Source organism: Desmodus rotundus, chromosome 3 (assembly GCF_022682495.2).
Source record: "Desmodus rotundus isolate HL8 chromosome 3, HLdesRot8A.1, whole genome shotgun sequence".
NCBI lineage: Eukaryota > Metazoa > Chordata > Mammalia > Chiroptera > Phyllostomidae > Desmodus > Desmodus rotundus.
Window position 1 is genome coordinate 154,168,119 of NC_071389.1, and position 22,337 is coordinate 154,190,455.

Below are 22,337 nucleotides of genomic sequence, written 5' to 3' on the forward strand. Positions count from 1 at the left end.
TTGAGTTTCTCTGTGCTTCCTTTTCTAGTTTCTCTAAGCACTGCTTCAGCAGCATCTCACCAATTTTGATTTCATTTTCACTCAGTTCAGATTATTTCATAATCTTCCTTATTTCTTCTCTGACTTATGGATTATATAAACATATGTTTAATTTACAAATATTTTGGAACTTTCTAGATATCTCTCAATGATTGATTTATAGTTTAATTCCATTGTGGTCCAAGAACATACTTTGTATGATTCTAATCTTCTTAAGTATATTGATACTTGTTTTATGGCCCAGATTACTGTTTTGTATGTGTTTGGAAATAATATATGTCCTACTATTGTTGGGTGAAGTGTTCCATGAATGTCGGTTGAATTATGTTGGTTGATAATGTTTTTCAAAATCTCTATATCCTTATTCACTTTTTCTATTTCTACCCAATTCCTCTAAGAGAAGTATTAATATCTGTAACTGCAATTGTAGTTTTATCCATTTCTCCTTTGACTTCTGTAAGATTTTTTGCTTCATGTATTTTGAAGCTGTTACTAGGTGCATTCACACATAAGATTATGTCCTCTTTATTAACTGACACCTTTATTGATATGGAAGGTCCCTCCCTTTTGATCTTTGCTAGTATTTCTTGTTCCAAAATCTGATACTAATATAGCTACTCCAGCATTCTTTTTATGACAGTATTAGCATGGTTAGCTCTTTCCATCCTTTTACTTTTAACCTATATGGGCCTTTTTATTTAATGTGTGTTTCTTGTAGACAGCACATAGTTGAATCTTGGGTTTTAATTAAATCTTGCAATCTTTATTTTTTAATTGGATGTTTAGGTCATTTATATGTAATCTAATATCAGTATGTTAGGTTTAAAAGAAAGAAGAAAGGAAGGAAGAGGAGAAGAGGAAAAGGGACAGGACCCTAGATGGGAAGCTAGGAAACCAGGCTGAAGTCCTGACTCTGAACCTCCCAGCTCTGTAACTTCAGATAAATCTCCTAACTCCTCTGACTGAAACTGCCTCACATGTTGTAAGGATGAATAAATTATTTGTAAACTACGACATTCTCTGTAAGGGCTGTAAGGGTTAAAGGACCATCTAGTGCCAGATATATAGACAGGTGTCCATAAACCAGGGTTTGAGCACCTCAGAGACAGATCGCACTGAGTAGGTGAGTGAATGATAGTATGTGGAAGACAGGGGGGTGTCAGATGACAAGTTATTAAGTGGCTATGGCACTTTGAAGAACTGAACCTACTTTAATTCCTTATCTGCTAAATGGGAATACTTTTCAGTAGCACAGAAGAATAATTTGCATATATACGTATTTGTACTTACATATTCATTCACTCAACAAGTGTTTATTAAGTGCCTACTATGTGCCAGGCACAGTCCCGGGTCCTGGACATACGCCATTGTCCATTTTAGCCGTTTGTTTTAAAAAGGCCTCTTGCAGTGACGGTCACCTTCAAGAAGTAAAAGTGCTGATTAAGCCCTGGTCCCCAGTGCAAATGCAAACATGTTCCCATTAGTTATTGATTAGCTGTAATTTTTTTAAAGTTCTCTTTGGGAAAAAGAAGTTTTTCTAATTGTTTTTTTCTATTTTTAGCCATTAACACTTATTTCAGGAGCAAAACATTTATTGATTTTTTTTTAAAGAAGCAGGTCACGGTAATATATATTAGGTATCAGCCAGATAATCAAGCAGACAGACGACAGGGAGACATTCTTCCGATCAAACTGATGATGTCATTGGAGAAAAGGTCAGTTGGAACCTGATGTCTGGCAGTTACCAGGTGCTCTGGCTAGGCATAGGGCTCTCAGGAGCTGCCCCGGAGCCCTTAACTCCAAAGCAGCCAACATCACATGTCCAGGCTTGTATACTAGAGGCCCAGGGCATCTTTGTGACTGACAACGTGATCCAAAATGGAGGAGGATGAGCCCCCACAATTGGTGACCCCTGCATCCGTGAAAGCCATCATCTCGAGGATTGAGGCTGCCCAGCTAACTCGGGCTCAGGAGGTAACCCTGGAGATGAGGGAGTATCTTTTCTGCTGGGGTCTGATGTGGCAGTTGGGGACTGATCACATATTTGGGCAAGATTCAGGTCTGGGCCCTCAGGAGTCCTGGGATCCTTGGCAAGCTAGGTTTGCAGTACAAAATATCTACCTCCTAGACTTGGTCTCTCCAGGGCGGGCTAGAGTCAAGCCACCCCTCTGATGCAGGGCTGGGCCCAGGAAGGGAACAGCCCCTGGAAACTCCAGGATGACCCTGAGACAGAGGGGTGGGTCCTAGCAAGACAAGAGGAGGGGCCTAGAGTTCGTAACTGGAGTCGGTTCTTGGCGACCTCTCAGAATCCCCCAAGGTGAGCCCTAGAAGCTCACAGTGAAATGGCCAAAGGTTGGAATCATCCTGATTGAGAGCCTCTGGTAGTGCATTTTTTATGGAAGCCTCTGATCCTGAGAGTTTCTTTGAGCCTAATTTTTCCAGTCTTTTGCCTCTGGATCCTTGTGAGATGTCCAGACATCCCCAGCAAGTTCTGAAATTCTGGAGAAATGTTAGCTCTGGATTTTTAGTATTTTTTCCCTAACCTGGTCTTTGGTATTTCCCCCTCTCTCTCTTTTTATTTTCTAAATATTTTATTTATTTTTAGAGAGAGGGGAAGGGAGGGAGAGAGAGAGGGAGAGAAACATCAATGTGTGGTTGCCTCCTGTGGGCCCCCTCACTGGGGACCTGGCCTGCATGTGCCCCGACTGGGAATTGAACTGGCAACCTTCCGGTTCACAGGCCAGGGCTCAATCCACTGGGCCAAACCAGCCAGGACTCTCTTTCTTTTTAGATTTATTTTATTTTATTTTATTGATTGACTTGAGAGAGAGAGAGAGATTTGTTGTTCCACTTATTTATATATTCACTGGTTGATTCTTGTATGTGCCCTGACTGGGGATTGAATCTGCAACCTTATGTATGGGGACAACACTCTAATAAACCAAGCCATCTGACAAGGGCCCTGACCTTAATAATCAAAATGACAGTAATAAAAGCTACTTATTTTATGTGCCAGACACTGTCCTAAGTGCTTTACAAGTATTAGTTCATTTAATATTTACAAAAACCCCATGACATAGTTACTTTATTAATCCCTACTTTATAAACAAGAAAGCAGAGGCCCCCAGAGTTTAAATGACGTGTCTGAGGTCACACTACTAGAACACGGTATCTGGCTCCGCAGTTCAGACCTCTAAACGCCACAGTCTTCTGTCTTCCGTGCAGGACATCTCGTCCCAGCTCTCCGACATCTTGCACAATGTCAATTGTGTCATCACTCGCTTCCAGGAGGAACTAGGGTACGATTTAAGAGAAAAAGCAAAATCTTACCAGGTGGAGCAAAAGGGCAACAACAGATTCATCTTGTTGGAGAAAATTGCCTCCTTCTCCAAAGATGCTAAGACTAAAGAGAAGCACTTATATGAGATCCTCTACTGGCTGGGTGACTGGGGTGAGTTTGCAGGCCGGTGCAGCCCCGTGGGCAGTGCGTTCCAGCTTATTCAGTTTCTTCCCTCCGCCACCCTTGGTTAGCATTCTCTGGGAGGGGGTGTGGGGTGGCAGGTGCGGAGGGAGCAAAGATGGATCACAGTGTCCCTCCAGTGAAACGTTCTCCCGCTCACGCCGCAGCACGTTGCCTTCACTCCCCAGAGCGGCAAACGTGTCAGATATTAGCGGCCATATGTGATGAAGCCTAATTCATGGGTCTGTTATGATATCTCATTTTTTAACAAGATGGAAACAAAATTCAAACCCACCCTAGCTATTCTAATTTTTTTACCCATGATGACATTAAAAAAATATTTTATTTATTTATTTTTAGAGAGGGGAGGGGAGGGAGAGAAAGAGAGGGAGAGACCCATCAGTGTGTGGTTGCCTCTCTCGTGCCCCCCCCACCAGGGGGACCTGGCTGGCAACCCAGGCACGCACCCTGACTGGGAATCAAACCAGCGACCCTTTGGTTTGCAGGCTGGCATTCAATCCACTGAGCCACACTAGCCAGGGCCTGGCTATTTTACTTTAAATTTTACACCTTTATTGAGATGTAACTGACAAATAACATTGTGTAAATTTAAAGTGTACAATAGTATACCTCTGTGTTTTGAAATGATTATCACAATAAAGTTACTTAACACATCCATCATCTTACATAGTTACCCTTTTTTTATGTGGTGAGAACATTTAAGATGTACTCTATTAGCAAATTTTAAGTATACAATACAGTATTGTTAACAACAGTCAGCATGTTGTACATTAGGTCCCCAGACTTGATCTTATAAATGAAAGTTTGTGCCCTTGGACTAACATCTTCCCATTTACCCCCACTTCCCAGCCCCTGGAAACCACAAATCTGCTCACCGTTTCTGTGAGTTCAACTTGATAGATTCTATATGTAAGTGAGGTCAGACAGTATTGTCTTTTGCTGTCTGACTTACGTCACTTAGCCTAATGTCCTCAAGGTCCATCCATGTTATGGCAAATGACAGGATTTCTTTCTTTTTATAACTGAATAACATATCATTGCATATACCACATTTAAAATGTTTTTCTAATTTTTCAATTACAGTTGACACTCAATATTATGTTAGTTTCAGGTGCATAGCATAGTGGTTAGAGTTAGACATTTACATAGTTTACGAAATGATTCCCTCGATCAGTCTAGTGCCCACCTGACGCCATACTTAGTCACTACAGTATATTGACTATATTCCCTGTGCTGTACTTTATATCCCTGTGACTGTTTTGTAACTTCAACTTTGTACTTCTTAATCCCTTCAACTTTTCCGCCCAGTCCTCCAACCCTCCTAATATCTGGCAACCATGAGTTTACACTCTGTATCTATGAATTTGTTTCGGTTTTGTTTATTTTGTTTCTTAGACTCCACATGTAAGTGAAATCATCTGGTATTTGTCTTTGTCTGACTTATTTCACTTAGCATAACATCCTCTGGGTCCACCCATGTTGTTGCAAATGGTCAGATTTTGTTCTTTTTTATGGTTGAGTAATATTCCATTATACCACATTTTATTCATTCATTCATTGACTGACTGACACTTAGGTTATTTCCATGTCTTGGCTCTTATAAATAACAATTCAATGAACCTGGATATACAGATATGTCTTGGAGATAGTGATTTTATTTTTTGGGATATATACCCAGATGTGGGATTGCTGGATCATACAGTAGTTCTATTTTTAATTTTTTGAGGAACCTCTATACTATTTTCCAAAATGGTTGTACCAATGTACATTCTCACCAGCGATGCACAAGGGTTCCCTTTTCTCCACATCTCACCCATACTTATTCCTTCTTTTTTTTTTCATAATAGCCATTCTAACAGGTAAGAGGTAATATTTCACGGTGGTTTTGATTTGCATTTCCCTGATGATTAGTGATGTTGACCATATTTTCATGTACTTTTGGCCATTTGTATGTCTTCTTTAGAAAAATGTCTATTCATTTTTAAACTGGATTTTTTGGTTATCAAGTTGTATGAGTTCCTTATATATTTTAGATATTAACCCTTTATCAGACATAGGGTTTGCAAACATTTTTCCCATTCTGTAGATTGCCTTTTCATTTTGTTGATCATTTCTTTTACTGCAGAAACTTTTTAGTTTAATGTAATACCACTTATTTATTTTTTTTTTGTTCTTTGCTTTTGATGTCATATCCAAAAAAATAAAAATCATTGTCAAGACCAATATCAAGAAGCTGTTCCCTTATGTTTTCTTCTAAGAGTTTTATGGTTTCAGATCTTAGAGTTCAGCCTTTAAACCATTTGAAGTTAATATTTGTGACTCGTATAAGAGGAATCTAGGACTTCTGGTCAAGATGGAGGTGTAGGCAGGCATGCTTCCCCTCCTTGCACAACCATAAGAAGGATTACAATTAACCTCAAAACAAAAAACACCCAGAAATGCCAGAAAATCAAACTGTATGGAAGTCCGACAACCAAGGATTTAAAGAAGACATGTTCATCCAGACAGGTAGGAGTGACAGAGACCGTGAGATGGAGCAGAGAGGATGTGGTATGGTAGTGGCAAAGTGGCGGTGACCAGGTAGCGGTGGCAACAGCTGGTGGAATGGGTGGTCCCACCTTAGGGATACTGGGGGAGCAAGCCCCAGGCCAGACTGCACAGCCCAGAGTTCTAGCACCGGGAAAATAAAGTATCACAAATCCTGGCTGTAAAAACCAGTGGGGCTTGGGGCAGCAGAAGAAACTGCAGGTCTCTCAGGAGAGTCCATTGAAAGGACCTGCAGGGTCCTAGAATGTAGGCAAACCCACCCACTCTGGGAATCACCACCGGGTCAACTGATAAAGGGGCACCAGTCACATAAGTGACTGGAAGCAGGACAAGTGCCAAGCAAGCCTCTAGTAATCAGCAGCGACATTGCTCCCTTTCTGACCCCTCCCCAACATACAAAGCCACAAAGCACTGAAGCTGGCTGCCCCACCCTGGCAATTACCTAAGGCTCCATGCCATACAATGGAACAGGTACACTAAGACACGGAGTCAAAGCAGCTCTACCTAATACACAGAAACAAACACAGGGAGGCTGCCAAAATCAGGAGACAGAAATATAGCTCAAATGAAAGAACAGAACAAAACCCCAGTAAAAGAACTAGGCGAAACAGAGATAGCCAACCTATCAGATGCAGAGTTTAAAACACTGAGGGATCATTGAGTATGGCAAAAGCATAAGGGAAGGAATGAAGGCTGCACTAAGTGAAATAAAGAAAACTACACAGGGAAACAACAGTGAATGGAAAGAAGCCAGGGTTCAACTCAACAAACTGGAACACAAGGAAGAAATAAACGGTCAACCAGAACAGAATGAAGAAACAATTATTCAACAAAAATGAGGAGAGAATAAGACGACTCTGGGGCATCTCCAAATGAGCCAACATCCAAATCATAGGGATGCCAAAAGGAGAAGAGGAAGAGCAAGAAATTGAAAACTGATTTGAAAAAATAATGAAACAAAGTTTCCCTAATTTGGCAAAGGAAATAGACAAACAAGTCCAAGAAGCACAGAGTCCCAAATAAGCTGGACCCAAAGAGGACCACACCAAGACACATCATAATTAAAATGCCAAAGGTTAAAGATAAAGAGAAAATCTTAAAAGCAACAAGAGAAAATTAGAGAGTAACCTACAAAGGAGTTCCCATAAGACTATCAGCTGATTTCTCAAAAGAAACTTTGCAGGCAAAAAGGGACTGGAAAGAAGTATTCAAAGTGATGAAAAGCAAGGACCTACAACCTAGATTACTCTATCCAGCAAAGCTATCATTATTGAAGGACAGATAAAGTGCTTCCCAGACAGAGTAAAACTAAAGGAGTTCATCATCACCAAGCCCTTATTACATAAAATGTTAAAAGGACCTACTGAAGAAAAAGAAGATCAAAACTATGAACATTAAAATGATGATAAATTCACAACTATCGACAACTGAATCTAAAAAACAAAAACTAAGAAAACAACTAGAACAGGAACAGAATCATAGATACGGACATCATATGGAGGGTTATTAGCGGGGAGAGGGAAGGAGGAGAATGGGGGGAAACGTACAGGGATTAAGAAGCATAAATGGTAGGTACATAATAGACAGGGGGATGTTAAGAACAGTATATATTTCCTTCTCCAGTAGGAAATGGAGAAGCCAAAGAACTTACATGCATGACCCATGGACATGCACTATGAGGGGATTGCTGATGGAAAGGGGGTGCTGGGAAGAGGGGGGCAAAGGGGAAAAATTGGGACAACTATAATAGCATAATCAATAAAATATACTTTAAAAAAGGGGTCTAATTTCATTCTTTTGCATGTGCATGTCTAGGTTTACCAATACCACTTATTGAAGAGACTGTGTGTATTCTTGGCTCCCTTGTCAAATATTAATTAACTCTATACACATGGGATTATTTCTGGACTCTTGATTCTACTCCATTGCTCAATGTGTCTGTGTTTTATGCCAGCATTGTGCTGTTTCGATTACTGTAGCTTTGTAATATAGTTTGAAATCAGGTAGTGTGATGATTCAGCTTTGGGGGCTTTTATAGTTCTATATAAATTTTAGAATTTTTTTTTTTGTTTCTGCAGAAAGTGCCATTCATGTTGCATTGAATCTGTAGATGGGTTTGGGTAGTATGGGCATTTTAACAATATTAATTTTTCTAATCTGTGAACATGGGGTATCTTTCCATTTATATGTGTCTTCTTCAATTTCTTCCACTAATGTCTTATAGTCTTCAGTGTAGAGATCTTTCACCTCCCTGGTTAAATTTATTCCTAAGTACTTACTGTTTTGACGCCATTGTAAATTGTAGTTTCTAAAATTTCTTTTACAGGTAATTCATTGTCGTGTATAGAAATACAAATGATCTTTGCATGTTGATTTTGTATTCTGCAACTTTACTGGATTTGTTTATTAGTTCTAACAGTTTTTTGGTGGCACACACTAGTTATTTTATACAGGAATGCAAGGGTTTATTCATAGTACTAAAGGATTTTTACTGCATGGATGCTGGGTCAAACAGCACTGATGTCACAGTAAGAAACTAGTATAGCCATTTGGGTGTGGACCAGCTGCATGCAGCCCTGGAGCCAGATGCTACTCCCATTATCAGAGTTATCCCATCACGAGAGTCTGCTGTGAAGTGTGGTGGATGCTGCAGTACTGGAGGAAGGTGGCACAGGGATGTGCCCCACCCCCTCACACTGCCCTGCCCCCAAGGAGCTCTCAGTTCAGTGGTTCTTCAGCTGTCCCCAAGAACTAAGCTGGGCTGTTGAGTTCAGTTAATTCATTTGATTGTCCAGATATTGGACTAGGCAATATGGGGATAGAGCAATAACAAGGCAGACACCTCCTTGGCCTTATAGTACAACAATACTGTGTAATGTCTATTACACATTTACTACATGGCAGGCCTCATGTTGACCATTTTACATGTATTATCTCATTTAATCTCCACCTAATCCGTTCACGGGCAAGGATACTGAAGCTCAGGGGAATAAGGGACTTCCCCAACAACACACAGCTACTAAGAGGTGAAATCAATTTGACCTCAAAACCTGCTATTGTCCCCGCTGTGCAACAGGGCTGCTTGGGGCTCCCTAGAAGACAGAATTAGAGCTGTACCCTCTCACTCCCTCTCTAGGTGACAGCCTGACCTATGAGATCAGGAACAGGAAGAGTGAGGAGGAGGAGGAAAGCCTGGATGAATGGATCGAGGTGATGGAGAAGGTGTTACCTCTCTCTCTCATCACCACCAGAGGAGGCATCGAGTCTCTCATTTCCCTTTGCTCCACTCTCATTGAAGGACAAAAGAAAAGGGTACAAAGTAGGTTCCAGGAGTACCTGGGAGTGGCGCTGGGTGGAGCAGATGCCATCTCAGGGGAGAAGTCACTACCAGGGTCTGTGGGGGTCTTTCTGACTCAGATAAAACAGAAGCTTTATCTGAGATGGATGGGCAGTGGTTGAGGCATTGAACCTGAGCTGAGCACCAAGGAGTTCTGAGCGGTCCCTCAGGGCTGGAGGAAGGGGGATGTGGAGACAGGTTCCTATGGGTGCTCCCTGGAGCTGTGGCCTCACGCGACTCTGGGGAACAAAGCCAGAAAGGGTGGGGTTTGCTGCTAGAGCCTGAGGTACATCCTTTCCTTACTCCGAACCCAGCCGCAGGGCCAGAAGTCTGGTGAAACAAGGCCAAAGGTTCCCAAACCTTCTCAATTGTGGCTGCTCCAGAAGTGGTCCGCCCACAAGGTTCAACCTTAAAATTTCACTCCTGCCAGTGCTAGAAGGCACCTGAGACTATCCTACTCCTACACTTTGTAGGTGAGAACACTGACGCTCAAAGAAGAGGAAGGACCACAAAGAAAGCCTGTGGCAAAACCAGGCCCTACACTTAGGTTTTCTGGCTTCTTAATCTTACTCAAAAGCATGGGCTTCAGTCAGACAGAGCTGAGTGTGAATCCCATCTGCTAATTTTTGGATGTGTGACTGAGCTAGTTACTTCATTTTTCTGAACCTCATCTTCCTCATACACAAAATGAGGAGGACACTGCCCACTTGTGGGTTCCACTTGGTACAGACATCTGGCACTGTACTCAGGAACATGCTCGGGGCTTAATACACAATAGACGACGGAGCGTCTCACCGCTGGCTCGGGGCCAGGGTCCTTGTTGCCACGCAAGGTCCACAGTCAGAGGAGTGAGGGAGGGAAAGGTGGAGGAGACAGAGACAATCTCTTCTACAATCCTCTCCACATTATTTCTCTAAATATAGTTATTTATATACTTATTTCCTTGCTGGATTATAAACTAGAGGGTAAAGGTCGGGTCTTATTCACTTCTTTTTAGGAACTAGTTATTGAGTACTTATGAGGTACTTTGTTCTATGCTTGCCACTAAAGATGATTTAAATTAAGTACTATGAGTTAGATGTTATGATCATCCCCATTTTTCAGAAATGGAGGCCCTGAGAAGTTAAGAAACTTGCCCAAAGCAGGTGGTACGGATGGGATTCAAGCTCAAGTTATCTGATTCCACAATCCAAACCCTGAACCACTAGGCCATTTGGCCTCTCTGACAATATTAGCTTTATGCTAGCTTGACTTCAGTGTCATTTAATTTCCATATTTCCTTTAGCCCCCATCCAGAGTTAGCCAACCTTTTTTTCCAGTGATGTTCCCTGAATGAGCAAATGAATGGACGCTCCCAGATAATCACACACCCGGCAGCCCTACACGCAGCAGATCCAAGGGGACACAACTCGGACTGTGCCCCAGCCCTGAGGGGCTGTGTCTAGGAACAGGTTTAAACACAGAGTGCACAGCCTTTGTTTACATATATTTTGGGGGGAGAGAAGGTCCTCCGCTTTCATCAAAGTATCAAAGGAGTTTGTAACCCTTCAAATGGAAAAAGACATTAGTCATTAAAAAAAAAACCCAAAACACACGAACAGGCATAGGACCATATGATAAATTCTCTATAAACACAGTCCAGTGATAACAAGAAAGGGAAATAAGGTGTCCCAGGTGATCTGGTGTCTAAATGCCAGGTAGGCTTCCAGAGTTCGGAATGGTTGGGAAACACAGGTATTGAGGCTGGGAAGTAGCATGATTAGAAAATAACTTTACTCCAGGGAAATATGGAGGATCAGGAGTACTCTGAATTGAGTTAACTGGATTGAATAGTTCCAGGCTCCTCTGGGCCCTGCAGGTAAGTCCTGGGCAAGCTCTGAGCGGGGCAGAGATCTCTTCTGACAACTTCTCACCTGGTCTCACATGTAGCCCCGGCTCCTTTCTTGCCAAGCTCTAGGGGGAGTTGGATGGAAATTTGGCCAAGCAGCATCTGGAAAAGCAGTTATAATCCTTGGGACCCATGGGAGGTTGTTGCCTTTGTTCTCTTTGCTTCTTCTAGTGTCCAAACACACCTTCTGGCAAGGCTGGCAGGAACAAAGTCTGCAAAAATTTACATCCTACCCTCAGCCACTGAGCCCAGAGCAGATGCTCCAGGATACGAATACTGCCTGCACGAAGGTTTCTGAGGTGAGGTCCATGCTGCAGGAACTCCTGGACTCCACCATGTTCAACCAGGGGGAGGTCAAGGCCATCAGGTACATGTCTGCTGTGGTGGAGAACCTCAACAAGGCCTTGATCCTCCAGCACGATGAGAACAGGAGCCTGGAGACCAAATACAAGCAATTGAAAAAAGAGATGACCAAGGAACTCAGTAGCCAGAGGCTATACTTTCAGCAGTCCCTCCAAGTCCTCAAGAGTAAGAGGGATGCCCTAATAAGGCAGTTCGAAGTTTTAGGGGGAAAGTACCATGATCTTCTCCTGATAAAGCATGCCCTAGAGTTCCAGCTGAAAAAGGCTCAGACTGCTAGAGGTCAAGCAGAAGACCCAGTCAAGATCTTCACTGACTCCCCGGGCCCCCCTGAGAAAGAGACTATTCCAAAGAAAGAATCAGTCATGGAGGAAACCCAACAGGAACCCAGGAAGGAGGAGCAGTTGTTTTCACCATTTTCCCCAGGTCCCATGGCAGCAGCTGGGGACAGTGGTGCTAGGTCTTCAATGTGTCAGCCACTTTCCACCATGACCATGAATTTGAGGATCGCAGATGTATACAGCAGCCGGGACACTGAAAGTCTTCAGCTTGCGTTGCCATCCTCGGTGGATCACAGGTTTTCTCAGAAATGGGAAACACCAGTGGCAGAGAGCCCAGGCCACAGAATCAAAGACCAGGAGGACTTCTTCCAGGAAGCAGCCCAGGAGAAAGGACTCTACATTAAGTCTCACTGTAGGGACCAGCTGTCTTCAGACAGCTCCAGGACTGTGGCCTTGGATAGGGGGGTGGAGTCCTGGGAAGAGGAACTCAGCTGGGAGAGGCGGAGGCAGCAATGGCTGGAGGAGGAGGAGCTGTGGCTGCAGCGGCAGAAGGAGTGGGCCCTGCTGGAGCAGGAGCACCATGAGAAGCTGAGGCAGTGGGAGATGGAGAAGGTGGCAAAGGAGGAGCAGCAGAGATTGGTCCAGTCGGAAGAGGAGGAGGGGGGCCCATGGAGGGAGCTGAAGCAGCCAAAGGAAGACGAGGAGAGGATGATTTTCATGACCACCAGTCGATGGAGAGATTTAGAAAAGGCATCACAGTCACCTGCCCCAAGCCGGACCCAATCGGCTTGCCAAAGCAGAAGGCCACACTTGCCCAGGTCCCCTAATACCCAGAAGACCACCCTAGGAAATCAGAGGACCATGAGTTCAACCGAGTTTACCCAGAAACCACAGACCCACCAGGTTCCCACAAAGCCCAAGAAATCAGTTTCTGTTCCTATGGCAGGGGCATCTATCCGAAAGGTGACCCAGCCCCCTTTGCATATAACCTCAGTGACTCTGAAGAGGGAGGTATACCACCTGGACATGGAGGCCCAGAGGAAGAATCTGCAGCTCCTGAGCGAGGACACTGAGCAGGGACTGCCCCACCACCTGCGCAGCAAAGCACAGGAGCTCACCACCAGCGCCATGGAGCTGACTGTGCTCAGGCTGCAGAGCCTGTGCCATAAGTATATCCTCTACAGGCGCTTCCAGAGCCTCCGGTAGGTCCTTCCTGGCACCCATTCGGTACCCATCCACACCCACTGAGGTGTGTGGGCACAGCCAAAACCCAAGGGGAAAGGAGGATCATGGAGCAAAGGGGTTGGGGAGAATCACCCCAGGCCTGAAAAAGGTGCTCCTGAGGCCTTGGGCAACCCCAAAGGAGTGGGAGGTAGGGTACTTACACATTGTTCTCCCTGTACTGGGTTTTTTCCTCTAGGCTTGTTTCCTTATTTCTTCCTGTCTTCCTACGCCCCCATCCATAACCCACCTAATATGCTCCCTCATTTGCCTTACTTTCTTTCTATTTCCAGCCCAGCTCCAAGGCTCCTCACCTGACACTGCCTCCCACTTCTCTGCTCCCTGTCTTCCCAAGCTCTCACCAACCTCCACTTCTCTTCTTGTTCCCAGGAATTACAAATGCAGAGTCATCTCTGGTTAACAGACTTAGAGGGAAAAGAAGGTCTGTTCACCCACCAAATGACTTCCCTTTCTCTCCAGACAAGAAGTGATGAACCACATACAAGCCATGCGAGAAACTGGGGCTACCTACAAGGCCCAGAGTCTCTACAGCTCCCTGAAGAACATTGACCACCTGCAGGATCTTCGCCTGCAGGCCTGGACGGACAAGCAGAAGGACCTGGAAGAGAAGCGCCAAGTGTGCCTGAGCAGTATGGCAACCATGTTCCCCAAGGTGGGCCTCCTGCCTGGTGACCTTCTCCGGGGTCAGCACAGCCAGTAGGGAGGGGGCCAGGAGTGTGGGGTGTGACTGGGGGCATGCGGGGAGATGGTAAAGAGAACAGCTTAAGGCCTCTGACTAGGAAAAGGTGAAGGCAGGAGGTGCCTAAGTGTAAGGAAGGAAGGGCAGCTTTTCAATCTCCATACATGGGGAGAACAAAAGAGAGGGACTTTCAAAAAGAGCTTCAGAAGAAAGACTCCTCTGGAGGGGGAGTTAGCTGGACCTGCAGTCTCAGCTTTGCAGTGAGGCTCTCCCTCCCCGGTGGGTCTCTGCCCTGCTCCTGTTAGTTTTCCAGGCCTGGTCACAGCTGTCTTCTTCACCCTCATGCTAGGGACTTGCTTTGCTTCTCTTGGGGGTAGCTCTCCTGCTTTCTAGATGCCAGGTCTCCCTTGTTTTCATGGAGCACCTCCTCCAGTCACTTCCTGACAAAGGGTGCCGGGCAGATAAAAGCACTGAGACCCTGGTTGTCTGAAAACACCTTTACATAGTATCTACTCTCACTCTTAATTGATAAGACGGTTTGCATGGAAATGTGAAGTAGAGGTTAGAATTCATTTTCCCTCACAATTTTGAAGACACTGCTCATCTAGGTTTTGGTGTTGCTGAGAGTCCAAAGTCATCCTGAGGCCCAGTCCATTGGGTTTCCCCTATTTTTACTCTTTGAGGGCTGGCTTCAGTTTCTTCTTCTCCTCCCGCCGTCGTTACTGGGGTAGAGAAGCAGTGAGTGCTGATATGGTCCCCAGGGGGTTAGCCCACAGCTTGGAGGGACTGGAGAATCGCACAGCAGTGACTCAAAACCTGCTGGGATCTCCCCAAGGCTTGGGCCCCCAGAGTCCTGAGCAGCAGTGGCCGAGGTGTGGGGGAAGCAGTGTGCTAAGGGACCCTGTGTCAGTGCCAGCAGCAGGCAGTTGGAAGAGCCTTGGCAATGAAGGTATCTCCCTACTCAGTTGCCTAGCACCTTATTCGAGTCCTGATCATCTCCTGAAAATGTCTTGCTCAACTGGTTTTAAGGTTGAGACGGAAATGGACCATATGACTTCTCTGGGTGGCTATGAGGGTTCCCCCAGGTCCTTGCCCAGTACTTGGGTGGGGGCTGATGAAAGACACCCAAAGCAATCCAGGCACAACAGGGCCCCAGGTCACGAATGCTGCAAGTGCCTCAGGAATTCCAGCTGCTCTGGCTTCCTTTGTTTTTTTTCCTTGCTGTTTTATCCATTGTCCAGATTCGCCATAGCAGAGGGGATAACAGGAACTGATCTAGCAAAGAACTCAAGGAATATCTAGCAAATTTGATACCCTGGGGTCCCAGGGGCTTCTAACTGGAGGAATTTCCTGGGTCTTACCCTCTCTGCTCAACCTGAGTTAGGCAATGCCCCCTCCTGCACTAGACAGGGGATAACTTCCTGTCTCCCTGATGCCTCTCTGCTGGTTCCTCTAGCTCCAGCTGGAGTGGAACATTCACCTACACACCCCTGTGCTCACCTCCCCAAAGTCAAGGAAAAGCAAGCCGCCCCCATCCTTACTCCAGCGTGTCCACTCCAGCAGCCCCTTCAGCAAGCAGCCCCCAGAGCATCTTCCATCCAAGAACCGGAAATATGTGCCCCTGCGGATGGCCCGGTAGGTGCAGGGAAGCCAAGGGTACAGTCACATGAATGGATGGAGAGGCAGGGGGCAGGGGTGGCCACATTTGGGAGGCTGGCAGCTCCCGAAGGGCACAGACAGGCAAGGCTCACCCCATGAGTTGCAAGGCACCTGTCTTCTCAGCTGCCCTGCTCAGCTCTGGCCATTGGCTCAGATGGGGGGGTGGGGTGTGCAAGGGAGTGTGGGCTTTAGGGGGCCAGCCTAACCAAGTGTGTTTCAAACTGTGCAATGGAAGGATTCTGAGCACCCACAGTTGAGAACTTACAACCATTTCTACCCTGAACATTGGTCTAGCACCTACCATTGGTTCGTCCATATAAGTACACTTAATCCTTCCTGTTATGTGGCCCTGGGCTCAGAAAGAGGCACTGGGAGCCTCTGGGCAGCCCAAAGGACCCACAGCCACATTCACCCTTGCGTGGCGGGTTCAGGGCTTCAGCCCCAAGACATGTGCCTGGGGGAGGTTCCTCAACCAAAGGAGCCCCCGAGAAGTGAGACTTAGGGTTAACAGGGAGAGAGGTGACAAGGAGGGCAGTGACAACTATTGAGAAGGAAAGAAAACTGTGTCTTGAACCTCGTGGCCCTGGAGAGTTTTTCGCTTCTCAATCTCTTTTTCTCTGCATGTCTAACTCTGTCTCTTTTTCACACTTTCTATCCCTACCTTTCCACCCCCAGCCAACGGAGGAACCTGATGGAGGCTGTTTGGAAGACTGACGTGGCCTCCTCCAGTCACCCAATAGAAAAGAAGACCCCCACCAGCCTGTCTTGGGACCAGCTAGGGGGGTGCCCAGACATTCCCCGGCTGCTGGCATTGGATGTGCATTCCTCCTACTACAAGAGCTTGATGTCCCTCGAGGCCCGGAAAGGTGCACGGCTGGGCGGTTAATCCGGATTCAGGGAGACCTGCCCACCACGGGTGGGGGCCAGAGCACACACTGTCTCTGTCCAGGGACCCAAGAGGTCTCTTTCCAAACACTAATAATGACCTCATTTATTATGTCTCATCAGCCATCAGCTTGGGTCCCCACGCCAATTCCAGTCTAGTTTTCTCAAAGGACTTTCCATGGTATCTCAGAAGATCACTACAGAAGTCTTTCCTTCTCCTTGTTCCCTGGGCTGCCAATGAATTGCTCAGGAGTTGTATCCCGCCCTAGGTCTGGAGGTTGTTTTCAGAGAGCGAAGTGTAGGGTGACCAAGAATTGCATGATAAACCTGAGACATGGGCTTGGGCCTGCCTTTGGCATTGTCATTTCCTTCAGGCCTTCAAGAACTGTCCCTGGGAAGGGCAGCTAAGGGGAGGGAAGGAGGCCTCAGTGGACCAACTATCAGCTTTTCTGGTTAGGAAGGTTCTACTCTCCTCTGCCTCTCCTGGCTTGAAGCTGTCACTACTGAAGACTTAAGGCTCTTTTGAGCAGCCTTTCTAGATTGGTCTTTATAGATGACCAATCCCAGCTGCCTCCTGTGGCCCTGGCCCCGCCCCAATGAGAGATTTTTACAGGGAGAGGGTACTGACGCCTGCCAGTCTAGACCTAACCAGAACCAAGAGCTGTGAGATGCCGGTGCTGCGGCCACCCTTCAGACCGGGACTTCGGTACCCAGGGCAGCATGGCAGCATCCGAGAAGGCTGGTCTTTGGCTAGGCTTCCACTCTGAAGTGGGCCTGAGAGTCCCAGCTGCACATTAGCATTATAGCCTGCCTAGTACATGGATAGTTTCTGGAGAGTTCCCAAGGGGCACGTGCATGTGTATTACTGTTGTTGAGGATTGATTTGGATACAGCATACACAATTAATTGAGAACAACGAAAACACCACTGTGGCAGAATGAAGTGACCCAGGAGTCAAATGGGGCCCCAACCTGCTGAGATTTGGTGAAGCTTGGTCAAAGTGCCCCATGGTGGTATCTCTCCTGAGTTCCTTCTCTTCTCCCTCCAGATCCCTGTCCGTGTCGGGGCTCTTCCTGGCATCTGTTTGAATTGGAGTTTCCCAATCCCTTTGTTCTTCCCACACATGCAAATATGTACACATAAATGCCAAGGGTACATACTGCATTTGGCCCTGAGCACTTTGTGATGTTAGTAACTTTTGGGAAATGTAAGGGGGTAATGCAGAAAGGGATTCACAGTGAACAGCACCAAGCGGCAGCCTCTTTTCTCCCCCTCTCTTTGGTATAACATGCAGAATTCAAAAACTCCTTCCTGTCGCATGCAGAGCTGTTCCACCCACACCCAGGCCTCCCCTGGGATCTCAGCTTCAGGCTTAAGCACTTATCAAAATATTGTTCCCAGCAAAGACAGCTTCCCCCTTCCAGGGGAATTCAGGTGAATACAATTTTCTTTCCCCCTTTCCAATTCTGTGTAAGTTTACTCACTTTATCTCACTGCCAGGTGTAGAGGCAAAGCCCTGCTTCTTCTGTCTTCTTTTTCCATATCCCGGTTGGCAGGCTGGTCCTTAACATTTCAGTGTGGGGGCCCCCTGGGTTGTCTTGGGATCCTGTTATTGTGGCATGAGGACCTGCTGCTCTTTAACAAAAGGTCTCTGCCGCCGCCCAGGCTAGTGCTGTCTCCAGTGGGTAGGGGTGGACATGCTTTCTTTGTGAGTACTCTGAAGACGCACTCTGCTTCCACTCCCAAAAGTGCAGCTTCTCTCCGGCCGCCTGCCCCTGGCCCACCATGAATCCTCAAGTCCACCTGCAGCACGGTCCCAGGTCACTCACCTCTTTATGATCCCGCTGACCTCACCAGCGCCCCTGGCCGTGCTGTCCCGTTCACAGCCCCACCTGGTTTCATACCTAGGACCACCGACCTCACACTGACTGCCCGTTTTCCTGATCTGCCTGGCACTGACAGCCCTTCTCGTCTCAGGCTGGCTGAGGTGCTCTCTCAGCTTGTGGGGAAGGGCTATTCATCTTTCCTCTGTGGTTTGGGACACTGGGAGGACCATGTCCTTCAAAAACCAGCGGATCTCCTCCTTCAAGGTCTTTTTCTGCTTTGCCTCACAAGTGTCTTCCCTGGGCTCTCCATCTGACAGGTGAGATAGCTACGTGTCTGCACGCACCAAACGCTGTCTGCAGTTGGAGAAGGATCTTAACCTTCACTCCAACTGCCCTCTCTTGCTCAGGGCCTATTTCTGCACAGCCAAAGTTCTCAGCGGTTCGCAGGTATGCCCTGAGACGCAGCCAGTGCAAACTCACACAGGTGTGCGGCATGCTGCAAAGGAGAGGGCCTGTAACTTGGTTTCTGTGAAGGAGACTAGATGCCAATGGAGATGGGTAGGAAGAAGCAGGGAACAGTGAGAGGAAGGAAGTGGGAAGTATTCTGTGATGTGAGAAAAGGAGACTCACAAGAACAGAAGCAGAGCCCCCGGGACATGGCAGAGATATGTGCTAAGCAGTTCCATGTTCAGGCCAAGTCTGGGCCCAGCCCTGGACCAGTCTCCCAGAGAAGACCTGGGAAGCTCTTGGGTGGGTTGGGTGGGGGCACTCACATCCAGGGGGGCGTAGTCTCTGCTGCTCCCCCACCTGTAACCACATTAACTCTTTCAGTGTCTCCGCAACTCAAAGAAAGGAATGCCAGGATCCCTCAAGTGAGTCAGCCGAACTCGTTCACAGAAAGTCAAGCGAGCTGCCCCCTGGAACCCTAAAACCCAGGAGGATCAAGAACCACAGTCGCCACTCCATCCCTGAGCCAGTGATTCTCAAACTTTAAGGTGGCAAAAATGACATAGGAGCTTGTTCCAGATTCAGGTTCCCAGCTGGTGTTTTTCAACAAACCCCAGGGGTGTTGCTAAGTAGTCCTAGAACTTTGAGGAACTCTACTTTCCTCCACTCCCCAAACTGTATATTTTTAATTAATTAGAGATATGTTTATTTTTTAATTTTTCTGTCTCACTGCTGAAACCCACAGCCTCCCAGCTGAATTTTGGAACCAGGTCCATGACCACTGACCTCAACACCAATCAGAGAAGACTCCCCAAGTGCTGTCTCTGTCCTTTGGGAGCCAAGAAGCTGAGACAGCCATGAGTACTGCCTGCCACACAGTAGGGTCAGGAACACCTGAATTAATCAAAGGTGGGCACATAAGTAACTGAAATACTGATCATTAGCATGAACGCACAGAGGATAAAAACAAAAGGAAATACCACGTGTAAGTTAGAGCCAATTGTCACTGTGTGGGAGGCAAAGGCAAGTGAGTCAGTCCCCTAGGAGTGACGGCAGAAGTGGCAGGAATGCAGATATGGAGGTTCCAAATCCAGATGGTGTGGGCTAAGGAGGCCATCTCGGGCACCTGTCAGTCGGTTCAGTTAAAACACTACTTCCCTTGGTTCATCCAACTGAAGCGCGCTGTCCTGCCCTCCCTGTTCCTAGCACACAGCCTCCATCTGATCTCTCCCTGGGCCTCACCCTCCCCTTCTTCACTCACCCAGCCAGACCCAGCGGGACCAGACTAATAGGACATTAACTGGGAAATGATCCCGTCCTTAGAGGACCCGCAATCCCGTGATTGTTTCTTAGGAATGGTGCCCATCTTTGCTTCCAGCTTAAGGCTGAGCGTCTGGAAGGAGGAAAAGGATGTGGGATGTGAACAGCTGGCTCTTGGATGATGTCGGAGTAGGATGTGATTTCTGAGCCACAGCTTAACATATTGCAAGGAAAGCCTGGTGGGGGGAGGAAGGGGAGAGGCGTCCTGAGGCAGGTCTCACAGGACAGCTGTGGCAGCAAAGGGCCCTTTCTAGCCTTTCAGGTCCCAGGCTTATTCTTTGTTGGAGGCCTCACACCAATTGCATTCAACATTAAAATACCTTCATACTCAATGTATTGCTTTAAATAATTTGAAATGGTCTTTTTAAAATTACTTTGCTTTGGAAATTAACCAGCTATGAGTCAGTGTTTTTAACGTGTAGTTGACTGGGATTTTTCAGCCATCATCATGCAGGGAGATGAAATTTAACAAGCTTTGTAAATGTAGTGAGACTATTTTGAATATTAAATTTGACAGTGTAATGAAACTGGTAATATTATGTTTTACAAATATTTCATTTTATATACATATTTTTACATTTTTCTGTATTTTGAAACCACTAACATTTTGAAGTGTATCACATATTCTTGGAACTGTGTTTAGGAGCCTAGCGGCTAACCTTGCTCTGGTGATGGAAGATTCTGACTCTCTGCACGTCTTCTAACAATCCCTCTGTCAAGTAAGCGGAGTGTCTGATAGGCCTTCTCCTGCTCTGCCAACAGTTAATCTCTTTAAAGGCAAAGAAGGCCTGGATGGCCCCTGCTGTGAAGCCTAGAGGGTTGGAAACCGAGGAGATACATGGATATACATGATGCTTTTCCAGCAGCGAGGTTCTTTGGTCCTATACGCATGCCTCATTTATTTTTTCAGAGCAAGGCTGACATGTTTGGTCAAATAAGATATTACCTCCACCCTCAAAAAACAAACAAATAAACAACAACAACAAAGCTTCAGGGAGTTCAAGGCATGGAAAGGAATATTTCTTGGCACATTTCTTCAAGCCAGATTTGGGGCTGGCCAAAGCTCTGCTTGTCTGGGAGCCTCCAGGTCGAGGAACGGACACTAATGTGAGGACACGAGGGAAGGGTCTACTCGGCATTCACTGTGTTCTTCGAGGAGGCATTGGTGATGGAAGGAACCGAAACCTTTTGCAAAGCATCCTGCAGAAAGAGCCAGGGGGAGAAAAGCCACGTGGAGTCTGGTGTGCCCCATGTTCCGGGGAGGCCGGCTTGGGCAAAATCGGGAAGGGGTGAGCACGACTCCATGGGGGGGAGTCACCTCGTGAAGAAAACATGAGCATGACTGAGACGTAACTAGCAACGGGGGGCCTTGAGACGGCTGTGTTTAATACGCTAAAGGGCCTAGGCTAGCGGAGAAGGTGCGCAATATGTGAGCTAATGGGGAGTTGGAACGGAGAGTAGGAGATTGTAAAAGCAGAAATGGAAATGCTAAAAGTGAAAACCTTAATGTCAGAGATGAATTCCTTGAACAGCTTTATCAGCAAGCTGGACAAAAGCAGAGGAAAATAATCCATGAACTTTAAGCTAAGTCAACAGAAATCAAACTATAACATAAAGAGTAAAAGCAGACAAAGAATTGGGCAAACCCCAAACTAGGCAAGATGTGTGTGACAATGACAAGTGGTCTACCATACCTGTAACTGAGGTCCCAGAAGAAGGGAGAGAGAATGGGGTGGAAGAAATATCTAGGGATAACCACTGAGAATTTCCCAAATTCATGAAAGAAAACAAACACCAGTCCAAGAAGCTCAGAGAATCCAGAACGGAATAAACACAAGGGAAAACATACCTAAGCATATCGTAGTCAAAGTACTAAAACCAAAGGTAAGAGAACACCTTGAAAGCAGCCAGAAAGAAAAAATAGTTACATAGAAATAAGTAACAAAGCAGTCTTTTCATTGGAAACTGTGCCAGCCAAATGGTTGCTGAGACCCAGCTGTATCCCTGCCTTGTAAGTCCACAAAATAACCAGGAGCACTCCAGGACATCCCCTTGTTCGGGACTGCTATCAGCTTAGACTGGTTTCTCAAAACCTGCAAAGACAACCGGCCAGAACTGAGTGGTGTCCTCCAGGGCATGAGCTCTCTAGTTCCCCACGGTGCCTAGCGCTCCCTCTCAGGTCATACCCAGCACCCCCTCTCTTTACACATACCCAGCCCTGAGCTGGCTGCTGGCTGTGTCACCCTCAAAGGCTATTAATTGGCTGTGATTTGGGAGGAAACAGAGTAGGTGGGGCTAGACACTCTAGTCAACTGGCCTAAATGCTCCTCAGTGTAGGCCCTGGGA

The 22,337-nt window shown here is 46.4% G+C and overlaps 1 protein-coding gene across 1 annotated transcript; it reads left to right on the top strand.

The window, feature by feature from the left end:
- Window positions 1-1,917: 1,917 nt before the first annotated feature.
- On the top strand, window positions 1,918-19,218 carry FAM186B (family with sequence similarity 186 member B). Its single transcript, XM_024575815.2, has 8 exons — window positions 1,918-2,013; window positions 3,265-3,490; window positions 9,204-9,386; window positions 11,464-13,135; window positions 13,635-13,827; window positions 15,311-15,489; window positions 16,189-16,386; window positions 19,056-19,218. The coding sequence occupies exons 1-8, from the start codon at window positions 1,918-1,920 to the stop codon at window positions 19,216-19,218; spliced, it is 2,910 nt and encodes a 969-aa protein (XP_024431583.2).
- Window positions 19,219-22,337: the final 3,119 nt, after the last annotated feature.